Source organism: Bos javanicus, chromosome 15, assembly GCF_032452875.1.
Source record: "Bos javanicus breed banteng chromosome 15, ARS-OSU_banteng_1.0, whole genome shotgun sequence".
NCBI lineage: Eukaryota > Metazoa > Chordata > Mammalia > Artiodactyla > Bovidae > Bos > Bos javanicus.
This window is the reverse complement of record NC_083882.1, coordinates 40901556-40917374: the sequence shown is the minus strand read 5'-3', so window position 1 is coordinate 40917374 and position 15819 is coordinate 40901556. Positions and strand designations below refer to the sequence as shown.

The 15819-nt window shown below is 35.8% G+C and overlaps 1 protein-coding gene across 6 annotated transcripts in view; it reads left to right on the top strand.

Annotated features, from left to right (window-relative positions):
- USP47 (ubiquitin specific peptidase 47) overlaps window positions 1–15819 on the top strand; it is a 104333-nt gene that overhangs the window by 26711 nt on the left and 61803 nt on the right. For 3 of the 6 annotated variants that reach the window (XM_061440785.1, XM_061440784.1, XM_061440787.1), the window contains exons 2-4: window positions 9251–9454; window positions 13168–13281; window positions 15279–15417. In XM_061440785.1, the coding sequence (XP_061296769.1) occupies window positions 9251–9454; window positions 13168–13281; window positions 15279–15417 (457 nt within the window). Of the gene's footprint in view, window positions 1–3652; window positions 3713–9250; window positions 9455–13167; window positions 13282–15278; window positions 15418–15819 lie in introns of all 6 variants that reach the window. The other 3 variants (XM_061440783.1, XM_061440782.1, XM_061440786.1) reach the window with 2 other exon arrangements.

The window sequence follows — 15819 nt, the reverse complement described above, 5'->3', positions numbered from 1 at the left end:
CTACTTTGATGCATGCCTGTTAATTTTAAATTGGATGCCAAACACTGTGATTTTTATGTTGATGAGTACTGGGTATATTATTTCCATAGATATTCTTGAGCTTTGTTCTCTGACAGTGTGAATTTACTTGTAAACGTTTTGAGCCTTTTGAGGCTTGCTTTTTAGTATTTTAAGATTGACCCAGAATAGCCTTTATTTTATTTTTATTTTTGTATTTACTTTTGGCTGTGCTGGTACTTTGTTGCTGCTCTGGCTTTTCTCTAGTTGTGGCAAGCAGGGGCTACTCTTCATCACAGTTTGTGCGCTTCCCATTCTTGTTGTGGAGCACAGACTCTAGGACACGTGGGCTCAGTAGTTGCGGTTCCCAGGATCTAGAACACAAGCTCCGTAGTTGTGGCACACAGCCTTAGTTGCTCTGCAGCATGTGGGATCTTCCTGGACTAGGGATTGAACCTGTGTCTCCTGCATTGGCAGACAGATTCTTTACCCCTGAGCCACGAAGGAAGCCCCCCAGAATAACCTTTAGATAAGGCCTAATTTGGTTCTACTGCTGAGACAATACTCTTCTGTCTGCTCTTATCTGATGCCTATGTATTATGATTTTCTTTTCACTCTGGCTGGTGGGAACTGAAGTGAGCTCAGGGATTCTTTCCTTGGTTCTTTCCCTTGCCTAGGTAGTTTCTTCACATGTATATGTTGATGAGTACTCAACTGAATACTCAGGGAGGGCCATTACATACCTCTGGAGCATGCTATTTGCACATCTTTCCTCTCTTCAATATTCTGCTGTGTCAATTCTAGCTGAATTGACCCACTTGAATTTCTAGCCTCTTCTTTTCAGCTCAGGGAGATTGCTGAACTCTAGCTGGGTTCTTCTGCCAAGGTAGCTTACAGTGTTTGTTTCTCTTTCCACAGGGATCACTATCCTGTGTTATCTGTTACTTAATATTTTTAAACTATTGTTTTATATATTTCATCTCTTCTTTTTAGTTGTTTAAAGTGGAGAAGGTAAATCCAATCTGCTATTTTATTTCGGCTCATAGTGGAAGTTTTTTGGAGTTAACAATAAATAATAACATAAACAGATATATCAGGTGGCTAAAGTGCTGTGGAGAAACCTGAAGCGAGAAAGGGAGGTGAAGAGGATTGCAATTTTAAATTGAATGGTGAGAAGAGAGTTTGAGAAATTGGCTCTTTTGATTATCTTTTGCATATCCACACACTCAATGACTTTTGCTCATGAATGTGCAACTTGGGCAAACCTGGACAGGGACAGCTTGTTCTGCTCTGCTTGGCGTCAGTAGGGGCATCTGAAAGTCTGGGGGTTGGAATCATCTGAATGCTTCCTCACATGTATGGTGCTTGATGCTAGTTGCCAGATGGCATCTCAGTTGGATTGTGGTTAGAACTTCTACACATGACCTTCTCATATGGCTGCTTGGCTCCTACACAGCATAGTGGCCAAATTCCAAGGATGAGCATCTGAGGGAAAGCCAGGAAGAAGCTTTATTGCCTTTTCTAACCCAATCTTGAAAGTAATGTTATGTATCATAGAAAGTCACACCGGCTAGCCCATATTAAAAGGAACTGGAATTAGACTCCTAATCTTGCTGGGAGGCATGTCAGAGAATTTGTGGACACTTGTTTAAACCACCACACATCATTTCCTGGCCTTTTGGCTAAGATCAAGTGTAAAGCCACTACAATGATAATTTGTGAAAAGAAGGTAAGGATATCTAAAGGAAGAGCATGACACATACAGTACAGTGTACAGAAATGGAAAGAGTCTGAGGCTAGTGGTTACCTGATGCTTTGCTGATGCTGCTAAGTCGCTTTAGTCGTGTCCGACTCTGTGCGACCCCATAGACAGCAGCCCATCAGGCTCCACCTTCCCTGGGATTCTCCAAGCAAGAATACTGGAGTGGGTTGCCGTTTCCTTCTCCAATGCATGAAAGTGAAGTCACTCGGTCGTGTCTGACTCTTAGCAACCCCATGGACCGCAGCCTACCAGGCTCCTCCGTCCATGGGATTTTCCAGGCAAGAGTACTGGAGTGGGGTGCCATTGCCTTCTCCGACCTGATGCCTTAGACTTGTTTATTGCTGAATTCCCTTGTGCAGTGTCCACTCCACTCCTTGAAGGCAAGGGCTTTTATTCACCGCTATTTTCTCAGCGCCTAAAACAGTGTTTGACAGATAGTTGTAGTTTAATTCTTATTTGTGGAAGAAATAGTCAACCTATTGGTGCCAGGTATCAAAAAATCATAAAAATTCATAAAAATCATAAAAATGAATATGTAAACTTTGATATACCAATTCTTTCTTTAGGCAGTATTCTTCAGGGAAAACTGTACAAATAAGCAAAGCTATAGTGGAAATTTGAAAGTGTCTGAATGTCCATTAACAGAATAGTTAAATAAATTTTGATTGGACTGTATAATGGAACACTGCAGTTTTCAAACTCAGTGTTTTGGCCCAGAAAGATAAGTGAGTGTTGAGGGGAAAGGAACAGAATTTAAATGGTGGTGTTCAGAATGATTCTTTTGGTTAATAGTTTTTAATATTCATAGAATGGAGAGGATCTAATAGGATATATATCAAATTGTTAATAAGTGCTATAAGAGTTATTTTAGACTTGCTTGTCAAAAAATATGTACTACCATTATAGTAGAAACATATTTCTATTGTAAAAGAAAACTGTAAAGATTTTTAATTGATGTAGAATAGTATCTAAGCTATTGTGAATGCCCGACTCTTTGTGATCCCATGGACTGCAGCCTACCATGCTCCTCTGTCCATGGGATTTTCCAAGCAAGGATGCTGGAGTGGTTTGCCATTTCTTTCTCCAGGGGGATCTTCCCAACCCAGGGATCGAACCCAGGTCTCCTGCACTTCAGGCAGACTCTTTACCGATTGAGCTACCAGGGAAGCCTCTGCATGATAAAAAGCACCTTGGTTTCCTTTTATTAATTAAAGAAGGTGGAGAAAAACAAAATTTATACAGAAAAAGTGTAGAATGTTAAACCGAGATTTTTCAAGAGATTATGTCTTGATTATAGGTTATCCTATAGATAACTGGTATAGACTTCTACTTATAAGTTCTGAATGTAATATACAGTGTGATGACTGTAGTTAACAATACTGTATTGTATAGTGGAAAATTGTTAAGATAACAGGACTTAAAAGTTCTCAACACAAAATTGTAACTATTGTCAGATGATAGGTGTTAACTTATTGTAGTAATTAATCATTTTGGAATATATACTTTTATCAAATCATTATGTTGTACACCGTCAAACTATTACAGAGTTATGCATTAATTATATCTCAATAAAACTAGGAAAGTATGTGACTTAGAACATTTGATTTATACACAGTTCTGAAGCTACCACTCTGTTAAAATGTGGTTGTTTTCCATGTTACTATTATATTTATCACCATAACATAGGCTTTCAGTAACTTTCAAGAATAATTGAGGCTTAAGATTAAAATTACAAGTATAATTTATATATAAAATCTTAGATGTTATAAAATACTTTAATTCACACATATTTTGTTGCAAAAATGCCTTTAGGTTAATTGTTCTCATTTCACTGTCTTATCTCTTTATTTTAAAGAAATGATTTGTAATTTATTTTGTTCTTATATACCATAGGATGTGTTTTGGAGATGCAGACAAAATATCTTTGATGAAATGAAGAAGAAATTTTTACAGGTAGACTGCTGATGTGATTGCTTTAGTGTGATAATCAGCAGAGCAAGTGACAGCATGTTAATGTTTTTGTTTAATAACAAGGCATGTCTTAAGTTTTATGGTTGTTTGCCTATTTATTTCTACCTAATTTTAATAATAAGTCACCTTAAATGAATATATGTCTGATAGCACCTTGTCTTTAACAAATGAATGAGGTGGGAAAATGATGTAAAAAACTATAGAACCCTTTGTTTTGACTTTTGGGTATAGTGGTTGTCTATTTTATACAGATATATTTATTTTCTGAAATATTAATAGTGCTGAGATTAATTTAATCATTTACAGAGTCAAGACCCAGAAATCTTAACTTGAAAACTTAAATAGAAATTAAAAACAACCTGTATGCACTAGAAACTTACACATTCCTCTGATGTAGCATCCCATTCTAACCTTTAATAATACCTCATTTCACTCAGACCCCTTTATCTCTAGACTCAAGGTTCTTAATTTAATTTCTTCTATTCTCTCCAGGTGATCTGTGGCAAGAGACCACTTAGAAAATACATTAGAAAAAAAAGAAAATACATTAGAGTTTCGTGGGGAGTTGAAATAAAATGGAGGGAGGATCTTAAAAATAAAGTAATCTTTTTCTTGTGTAAGACTCCCAGCACTACCCCAGGAATTGTTTGTTACTTACTAAAGTAGAAACGGACAATCTGAATGAGGCTGATAAATTTAATAAATTTCAGTCAGCAAAAATATTTACACCGTGAGTTGTTTTTTCCAGTTTGTGGCAGTGTATTAACCATGAACTGTGGATACCCAGAAGGGTAATTTTCTAAGACCTCATTTCTTAGTTCATAGCAGTTTCTTTATCAAGAAGTAGATAAAGTGGACTCTGTGTGTGTGTGTGTGTGAGGAGACGTATTTTTAAGTTTATAACCATAGTATATAACATTGAAAAGAAGAAAGTCCTGAGAGAAAATGGGTTGACAGACTTAGAGGTGAAGAGGTTCTTAATGTTTTAAAATTCTTCATAAATTACTTTTTTTCTTAGAAAAATCTTAATCTTGATAGCTTTGAATTTTGTTTGATATTAATTTTTCTGCGTGTGAACACCGTTTTAAATATACGCATTAATTGTGCACCTTGTTTTGTGTTTTTTAGTAAGAAATATGTAGGAATTTTTTTTTTGTGAAACAAATGTTATGATATTAACTTCATAGAACACAGATTTGAACTTAGAACTGTTCAAAATGCCCAGAATAGGAGATAAGATGACTTGAGAGGCACACACCCCTTTAGCAGACTCAGAGACTTCTTGGGCAGAAGGACTATCTGTGTTGACCACTTCTAGATGTTCTGACAGTGATCCTAATCTTTGGACGGACCATATATTTGCAGTGTTTTTATCCCAGTATATTTTACCTTTTGTAAATAAGGCTATCATTTTTATTTGTTTTTTCAAGGATTCTTTTTTTCAGGCTTTGCTAGGAAATCTATTTCTACAGAGAGCATAAAGACAGATCACTCTCTCAGCTTACAGTGTTAATATAACTTCTGTTGACTGTCCCCTTTTTCTCACAAATGTAATATTACTGTGAGTTGCTCACAAAGTAAGTAATCTTAATTTTATGCTTTGTACCTTTTTTGTAATTGACTAGATTTTCTTTGTAGAGAATGTTATGCCTCTCTAATAGCTCACCAAATACAGATGAAATATTTTCTCAAGTGGGACATGCTTTAGGTTTTTCTAAAACTTTGCATTTTTTTTTTAAACTGTTGTCTCTTATTCATTATAGAACTTTCACTAACTTGAAAATTGTGCTCCCTTCCCTAAATTAAGGTGTGTGTTCAGATGCTGTACCTTAATGTTAGGTGTAGTATTTAAATGGACACCTTCCCACTACCAGCCGCCGTCACTAATGCTGCCACATCTTTCTCCCTACCAGCGCATGCACGTGCTTGAATGTATTCTGTTATCTATTACTGTGGAACAGTCTGCTCCAGAACGTTATGGCTTAAAACAGCTAGTTTATTTGTTCACAATTCTTTGAGATGGGATTTGGGCAAAGGCTTAACCAGTCAGTTTTCCACTCCACATAGCATTATCTGGGATCATTACTTGGCTGCATTTGGTTGGTGACTAGCTTTAGATGGAATGTCCAAGAAGGCTTTTCTCACTTAGCAGCCACCCCAGTGCTCCACCAAGTGGCCATTTTCTGTGTGGTGATCCCAGGGTAAATGAATTTTTTTTGCTTGGCTGACTTATAAGAGGAACATTCCAAGAGATCCAAAACCAGATGTTTCCTGCTTTAACTCACACAGAATCACTTCTGTCACATTCTGTTGGTCCTAGTTGGTCACAAGGCCAGCCCAGATTCATTGGAAGAGGAAAAAGAATGGCAAAGAATGTGTAGCCATCTTTAATTCACCTCAAGATGGTGGTGTTTTTTGCTTTGGGCATAAGTAGGATCAGTCAGGGGTAGAGGTCCAAAGAAATTAAGAAAAAAGAGGACACCCCTATTTTCCTAATTCTAAGAAATACTTTTTTACATTTTAAGTATTTTGGAAATTTGTATGTTTAGTATAATGTTGTAGAGTTGTTTTTTTTTATATCCCTCTTGGAAAGCTAAGATTGGTACACCTTATTGATGAAACCTTAAAATTGGGAAAAAGATTTTTTTTTTCTTATTAGTTGCTAAATTGGGAGGCAAGAGGAGGAAAGAGATTTTGCTTCAGTGTAATTAGTGTTGGCATTCATGGTAACAAAAATTCACATGTAATCCATGGATGATAGCCATATAGTAGATTAAGTTCGGGCTGAAAAATGGGCCAGGAGGTTGAGTATAAAGTCATAGAATTTACTTGTGGCTATCTTAGAACTTTAAAGAAGACCAAAGCTTGTTTAAATTATCCTAGAATTGAATTTAAGAGCAATATGTGATTGACCTAGAAATTCTTACAGGAAGCTTAAGGAAACAGAAAAATGCACAAAATTTTATATAGATATTCATCATAAAATTATTTCTAAAGTGTAAAAAAAGTCTAGCTTAAGAGTCAGTAAAATAAAATTGATGGAACAAATTATTATTAATCCGTGTAATAAAATACTATTCAGTTGTTAAAACGATGAGTTAGAAAAAACTTGACAAGGAAAGATTATATGTGTATAAGTGAAGAAAGACATTTCAAAACAGCATATATATTCTATCTGAACATTTGTGTTTTAAAAGCATGCATGTATATATCCGTTTGTGTATGTGTAGGAAAAATATTTGGAAGAATATAAACCAAAATGTTCACAGTTACCTGTGTTATGAATTAGAGTTAATTTCCACTTTTTCCTTCATACTCTTCCTATTTTTTTTTTTAAAGAAACAAAAATTCTTAACATGCAGTGCACAGAAAAGAAAGTTGTTGTTATTAAAAAGAATAAAAGGCATACATAAAATTAGCTTTTGTGTTTACTACAGTACACTTAGCCTTCAGATGAGATTCCACTGGGGCTAATTTTACCAACATCTGGATGTGGGAGAGGAGGCTGGAGTGCCTGTACCTTGTACTCACTTATTTAGGGAAGAACCAGGAATTGCTGATGGCCATATGATGGTGTCATATCACCATTAAGTATACTGCTATGCCAGTGTTTGTGATTCCTGAATTGTTAGGTAGAGTTCTCTTCCTTCGACCTTTAACTCAAACTTATCTGAAGCTTTAAAATCTGGCCACAATAGTGCTTTTCACCTGGAAGACTTGAGTCTACCTCTGAAGTATACTATTGAAACTGTGAAAGCAGATCTTTTGTAGTTGAAATTGTTTTTGAGTTTCTCCTTCCTTTATTGTAAACCAGAGTTTAAAAAGGGTCCATTTTATATTTCTCAGTTTGACATTAAAATGTGTAAAACCATCTATTGCAAGTGTTAATATAACATCCTAAGTTTTCAGCTGAAGACTTTTTTATTATCCTGTTTGTTTGATTAAAAGTGTATTTTTCTTTGTTTTTAAAGGGGTATTATTGGTAGTTAAATATCTTGATTTGTGTGAAATACAGTGCTAGCCAGTCTTAAACAATATACTTCTTTTATGGCAACTTACTTCTGTTCTAAACTATCTGGATTAACCTTAGTTTAAGTAATCTTTTACAAATCCCAAATTATATTGATATATGGCAGAAACTAATTAATGATTATATTACCTTACCAAACAAAAACTGTGGCTGTTCTGTCTACAGTACTCATCAGTGATAATAAGTATTCTTATTTTAAAATGGATAATATAGAAGCAGCAAAAGACTGAGGATGATATTATTGTGTTTTTGTTTTCTGTTTTTTTTTAAGAAGGAAAGAAATACATTCTTGTATGCAGTACCGGTTTGTACAGTTCACATTTGTGCAAAAGCCTTTTGTGGGGATGGTGAGAGGAAATAACTGCCTCACTAGACACTGAGGGAAAGGAAGATATTTACATAATCAGATTTGCATATTAAAATTCAGTTCTAGATTGAAGGAAGATAAGAGTGAGAGAAACTATTGCCATATCTTAATGTAAGATTCTGATTACTGCAGGCAGGAATAAAGAGGAAAGGAATAGTTCAAGAGATATTCAGATGGTAGAAATGATAGAATTTGGTAATTATGCGAGGTGAAGAACAAGGAAGAAATGAAGAATATGCTTACCTGTCTGGTTTCAGCAGTCTGTAGATGATGGTACCATTCATTGAGTTGGGCATTACAGGAGGAGGGAAAGAACTTATTTCACTACAGTGTCTGAAGCAGCCAACTATCCCTCTGGAAGATAGGAAAAAAGTCTCCTTTAACAGCTTGAGGGAATGCATAGCTTCCTTGAGAAAATCTTTTTCAAAATTTTTCTTCTCAGATTTACGGGCTAGATGAAAAAGAATGAAAAAAATTTGTGATCCTAATTCCTTGTACATTGATAATAGAAAAGTATTTTTTCCTGGCTTACCTTTACCCCTCTGCTGGCTAGTCTCTTTGGGTAAGCTTATTAGCTCCTAACACACTGATAAATGGGGTAAATGGGGTTTTTGGACATTGAGTCTGCGGGTATGACAAGGACAACATAAAGATCAGGGTGCCTGATTGCTTATATCCTTTAGTTACAGGTTTTGCGGTCTGAGATAATCCTCATTGCATTTCTATACACTTCCCTTTCTGTTTCATCAGGAAACCCAGAAATGCTAGATATAACCGTGCTGGCATAGTAGTGACACATTTTTAAGGGTCAGATTTTGTTGTTTTCAACTGAAAATTGCTCAGGTAAACTGTCTTTATGGGCTTGTTGGTCATTGATTTGCAGCCTTAAAAGGTGAAAGCAAATATCTGTAAGAACAACAGCTGATTCTTATATATGACCCAGTTTTCCCAAAACTAACATACATGGTGCTTTATATGTTTGACATACCCAGTAGAGTTTCAGACGTAAAACAGTAATATTCACACAAAGAAAATCGTATTTTGTGTTGTTTTGCATTTAATAGTAGAAAACAATAATTATATTTTTCTTTAAAGATAAATAATGTATTTTTTAAAATTTCAGATAGAAAATGCTGCTGAAGAACCAAGAGTCTTATGTATAATACAAGATACTACTAATTCAAAGACGGTGAATGAACGGATCACTTTAAACTTACCAGCTTCTACTCCACTCAGAAAGCTCTTTGAAGATGTGGCCAACAAAGTAGGCTACATAAATGGAACCTTTGATTTGGTGTGGGGGAATGGGATCAATACTGCTGATACGGTAAAACTCTAAACTGAAAGCATCTTTTCTTAAGCTGCTAATAATATTATAGTTGCTGTTATTAATGAGTATATTAAATCCTGGAACCCTTCTTGATACCATAAGCAAAACTCTATAGAGTGTATGTGCAACTCATCCCTTTACCTTCATTTGAAATTCAGCATTTGATTATCTTAAAGTCTGCAGTGTTATTTCATTCGTTTTTTTATTCATATGAGTTGATTATCACAAGACTGTGTCATCTGTGGAAAAATTTCCAACATTTACTGAATGGGATAATACTCATTTTAAATATTTAAGTGAGAAAAGCAGGATATAAAATCATATGTATTTTATAATTAATGTTTTGAAAAGGAGAAAAAAATGTAATATATAGAAAGAAAAAGGAATAGAAGGACTTGGATCTGCAATATTAACAGAGATTATGTACCACATAGAGTGATGAAACACCTGATGAGGAAAGTTGGTGGTACCATGACTTCTCCTTCAAAGATCTCACAGTAAAGTTGTAGAGACAAGTACATAAAAAAATAATTACGTTAACATGTTTTAAGTATTATTAAGTGTTATTTATGAGTTTACTCTTAAGTGTTATTTATGAGTTTACTCTAAGTGCAAAGGGGAGGCACTGATGAGTTTTGCATGGGACAGTAGCAAGAAGACTGTTGAGTTGGATCTCATCTGTATTTTAGGATAGTATTCCTTATAGTCTTTTTGCTCCCTGACTCTTCAGTCCAAATTCACCCTAAATAATTTTTAGAATTATCTTCAGTCATCTTAAATCATAGTACTCCTATCATCTTCCAGTTTAGAAATCTTTAATGACTGCTCACTGCCCACTGATTAAAAAATCATATTCCCTAGGTTAGCATTCAAGACAATTGGTCCTTTAAGTCTAATGTTAACTCACAGATAGGACTAATTTATTTTAACATAAAATTTTATACTTCTCCATCTCCATGTTTTTGCTTATGTTAACCTCTTCCTGTCCTGTACCATTGTTGCTCCTCAGTTTCCCAGGAAAATAGCTTTAACAGCAAATGAAGTTGAATGTGTATCTTCATCATATTTGGAGGGTATAGTCTTAATTGGCTGTATAGAAGAATAAGAGGTGTTGGATATTTCTTGATTTGCCTTTAAAATTGATGATATTTTGCCTTCTATTTCATAATGTATTTGGTTTTTTTTAATATAGAACTACTGTTTTTAAACGGGAAAAGAATCTGAAAAAATAATAGCTATATATGTATAACTGAATCACTGCTGTATGCCTGAAACTAACACATTGTAAATCAGTTATACTCTAATATAAAATAAAATTGTTTTTCAGTGTGTACTTACAAAAAAAACTAGTGTTTTAAATTAACCAACCTTTCCCCTGTGAAATTGGTCAGTAAAATTGGTAGTCCCCAACGACTTCACTTTGACTTTTCACTTTCACGCATTGGCGAAGGAAATGGCAACCCACTCCAGTGTTCTTGCCTGGAGAATCCCAGGGACGGGGGAGCCTGGTGGGCTGCCGTCTTTGCGGTCGCACAGAGTCGGACACGACTGAAGCGACTTGGCAGCAGCAGGTTATACAATGAGAAATGATATTTAATCTGAAACTTTGAATATTCTGTTTTACATTACTATGTAACTTCTAGTGTTGCTTGTTTTTCAACTTAAAGGAGTCCTATACTACCATATATGTTTGCCTAAGTCCTGTTTATCTTTTACTTTTAAGAAACTTTACTTGATGTTTCCTCATGCTACTTTAAAAATAACCTTTGTCTTTGGCTTCTTATTGTGCTTTTTCTCTGCTATGCCACTTAATGGTCTTTTTATTATGATTGCTATTCACTTACGTCTTCCCACTTGATGGAATGCATTTTGATGGCTGACGTCAGTATTAGTTTGTACCCTCCAAAGACACTCTCCCTGGGCACTCAGAGCGTGTGTTAGATTGACATCTGCAGTAGTTTCAAATAGCACTGTGCCAGGATTAACTGTTTTTCTTTCTTCAACTGTGACTGTTTTTAAGTACTTCATTTTTGTGTTTTAATTTGCCTACAAGTATACTCTTACCTTCCTGTACAGTGCCACGTGTATGCTTCTCTAAAAGCCTAATTCATTTATCTACTCACCCTTTTATACACACAGACTCATATTTCTTAAGGTAAACCTTCCCTCCCCATGTATTCTAGCTGTATCATCTCATCTTTTATGCCTGAGAGATGCTGAGCGTTCTGGTTCCTGTCAGAATATAAAGGAACCAAAGATACCTTTTTTCTTTCTTTTCTTTTCTTTCTTTCTTGTGGCTTCTCTTAGCTTCCGGTTCTCTGTGTCCAATTTTTCTCATGGATTTCTACATGTGAGCCAAAGTTAAGTGAGTTTTGATAAATTTATTTTATTACTTAACACTTACTTTGTGCTTACTATGTGCCTAGTTTTGTTCTGATACTAGACTTTATACAAATAAAACCTTATTTAATTCTTTTAACCACCCTATGAGTTAAGTGCTATCACAGCTTTGTATTAAGGGTGAGGAAACTGAGTCATGGGGAAGTGAAGTAACTTGTGTTAAGTCACACAAATACCAAAGTGGCAGCATCTCTTAGAGTTAATTTTTTTGTCCTTAATACCTATACTTTTATATAATGTTAATTTTCTAAGAAGTAAAGGCATCTGCATAAAACAAGGCCTTCTAAAGAGAGAATCCTCATGTCTTTGAAACATTAAAAACATCTCTTAATGAACAAAAGTTTTTTTTTAATTGCTTTACAATTTTGTGTTGGATTCTGCTATACAACAACAGGAGTCAGTCATAATTATATTAATATATATATCCTTTCCCTCCTGAGCTGCCCTCTCCTCCCCCATCCCACCCCTCTGGGTCATCCCAGAGTAGCAGGCTGGGCTCCTTGTGTTATTTAGCAACTTCCTACTCTCTGTCTATTAATGTTTAACACACGATGGGTATACATATCACGGCTGCTTTCTCAGTTTGTCCACCCGCACCTTCCCTCACTGTGTCGACAAGTCCGTTCTCTACCAGCTTCACAAAGTAGTTTTAAAACAAAAGAGTAGGGCGTTCACCCTATCCTTCATTTTTCTCAGCGGTAGACTAGAGTGTTGGGTTAGTGACTAATCGCTTCTATCTATCTCCCTGGGATCCTCTGAATCCTGCCAGTAGACTTGAAGTAGGTATCATTTATTAGGACAGGCTTTTCCTTCATTTCTAAAAGTGCCCTTTTTTTAATATTACATGATTATATAAGTTGGGTTGCTTGTGCATAGTGTTTCCTTATATGGGAATTCTTACTATATTCCTATATCAAAACATGTTTTTAGTTATATAAAATATTCTTTAGTTAGTTTTCATGAAAACCCATTGAATACTGTATTGCATACATTTTAGAGAACATCGAAACATAAATGCTTATAATTCTTTTTTGTGTGTAGCACTTCAGTTTTTTTAGATGTTGGGAAATGTGAACAAATGGGATACCTGTCAGTATGTACGCTGTCATTGAGCTTAGCCATCCTAGTTCATGAACAGATGAATGAATTCAAACCTAGATTGACAGAATTTATCAGAATCTTCGTTTTTAAAAAATACTACTTACGCCCAATAATTGTAGATATGTGTCTGTTTACATATTACTTATTATTATCATTAATGTTTCCCATTATCTGAGTTGGTTTTTATTTTTTTTTTTTAATACCTGTAGGCTCCACTGGATCATACCAGTGATAAGTCTCTTCTTGATGCTAATTTTGAGCCAGGAAAGAAGAACTTTCTGCATTTGACAGATAAAGATGGTGAACAGCCTCAGATACTGCTGGTAAACGATTTAGAAAGCCCTATACTCATAATTGTTGCGCACTGTCACCTACTGTTTGTGAAGCACTTTTCCAAAGGAGAGAGGAGAGATGTGTTTTACACAACGTGTGTATAATAAATAATTTTTCTGGATTCTGTTGGTTTGTTGTAAGTACGTATGCTAATATGGTTGCACTGGGTATCCGTAGCACCTTTGTGTGTGGTCTCTTGCCACACTGGGCATCACCACTACAAGGGTGGGGATGGGTCTAGGATCTCCTACTGCATTTCAGTGGCCTTTTCTTTGGTTAAGCATTTGCTTGTCTGCTGTAAATCTTTGGCAGTTTTGCCAGGTTTTCTGGTATTTTGGTAGAGAAACAGACCCCCCAGAATTAGCTACTCTGTTGTTTTTGCCCCCACTCCCGCCCCTCCCCTTTTTAGAATGACTTGTTTGTAAAGTTATATGATTTATTTCTGTTCTCTTAGTGTTTTCTGCAATTCATATTTCAATAGGATTTCCTGTCTAGTTGAGTGGCTTTAGTGATCATTGAATCTAGTAACTCCTAATTTGAAAGGCATTCACTGAAAAAACCTTGTCTGATTTAACTTGCTGCTTTACAGACTGAGTAAAACTAAGGCTCACAGAGTTTATGGACTTTCTCAGAACCCTTCTCTTTAAAGAACTTTCCTCAGGAAAAGTTCTTCTGTTAGATGCTTTTCATTTAGGAGTCTGTTGTGAATTAGAGTGCCTCTCTGGATAATAGACAGTAGTTAAGCATAGGGCATCCATTTCAAAGCAATACCAGAAAATGATCAGATCAGATCAGTCGCTCAGTCGTGTCCAACTCTTTGCGACCCCATGAACGCAGCACACCAGGCCTCCCTGTCTATCACCAACTCCCGGAGTTCACTCAGACTCACGTCCATCGAGTCAGTGATGCCATCCAGCCATCTCATCCTCTGTCGTCCCCTTCTCCTCCTGCCCCCAATCCCTCCCAGCATCAGAGTCTTTTCCAATGAGTCAACTCTTCTCATGAGGTGGCCAAAGTGCTGGAGTTTCAGCTTTAGCATCATTCCTTCCAAAGAAATCCCAGGGCTGATCTCCTTCACAATGGACTGCTTGGATCTCCTTGCAGTCCAAGAGACTCTCAAGAGTCTTCTCCAACACCACACTTCAAAAGCATCAATTCTTCGGCACTCAGCCTTCTTCACAGTCCAACTCTCACATCCATACATGACCACAGGAAAAACCATAGCCTTGACTAGACGGATCTTTGTTGGCAAAGTAATGTCTCTGCTTTTGAATATGCTATCTAGGTTGGTCATAACTTTCCTTCCAAGGAGTAGGCGTCTTTTAATTTCATGGCTGCAGTCACCATCTGTAGTGATTTGGGAGCTGACCTACCTTAATCTCACTTCTTATGATTTAGGTTAGTCTGAGTAACACTGAAACTAAACTAGCTGTTAATTGGGGGAAACTAGCTATTAATTTGGGGATTCTTGTTTTAAAATTCTTAGTAATTACTCTTCAACTCTGTGTTAGTTTCTTGTGCTGATTTTATATCCTTTATTCCCTTTGCACATTTTCCTCATTGATAGGAAGTTTGTTATTGGAGATAATAGGAACCTTTCCATTTCATTCAGTACTTATTGAGTATTCCCTACCTTCCAGGCCTACTTAGCAAAGATGATAGAAAAATAAATGATAAACTCTGTCATCAAGGAGTTCATAACTGTACTTTTGATTGATTAGTAAGAAATCTCTCTCATTTAAGCAAAATTGAAAAAGAATTAAAGAAATTTGAGAAAGTAAGAACTTTGGAAGGAGACATAAGCATTTCTCTAAAGTGTTTTATATTGGGCACGTTTCAGGCCTTCCTGTAGGAAATAGTCAGGGAATGTCTTGATGGTGCTGGTAATGCCTTGTCTTTTTTTCATTGCCTCAGGAGTTAGTATGCCTTTTTTCATTGTTTTAGCAGTATTTACCACTCAGTAAATATTGGTTATGCTATATTTTAGGAGGATTCCAGTGCTGGGGATGACAGTGTTCATGACAAATTTATTGGTCCACTTCCAAGAGAAGGTTCTGCGGGCTCTACCAGTGATTATGTCAGCCAAAGCTACTCCTATTCATCTATTTTGAATAAATCAGAAACTGGTAAGATTTATGATTGTTGTATTTTCATAAAATCATAGAGCATTAAACCTAGAATAATTTTAGCAATCTAAACCTAATCTTCTCATTTTATGGATTAGAAAACTCAGACCCAAAACAAGATCACTAGTGAGCAGAAGCAAAGTTAGAACAAGAATGGTTTCCCTTTCCCTCATCTCCTTGTTATTTTATCTTTATTGTTACTGCTACCGTTTAGTAAAAAAACAAATTGGATTTTGAAAGAAGTCATTTCTTTTTGATAATCTTTTATGTTGAATTTAATCTTAAGTTTTTGAAGTTTACTTCCTCTGGAAAGGAATGTATAATATCTGTCTGTGTGACTACAGTAGATTTACAGAGATAACTTTGATGTGGAAACAAATGGGTCAGGCTTATTTTATTAGA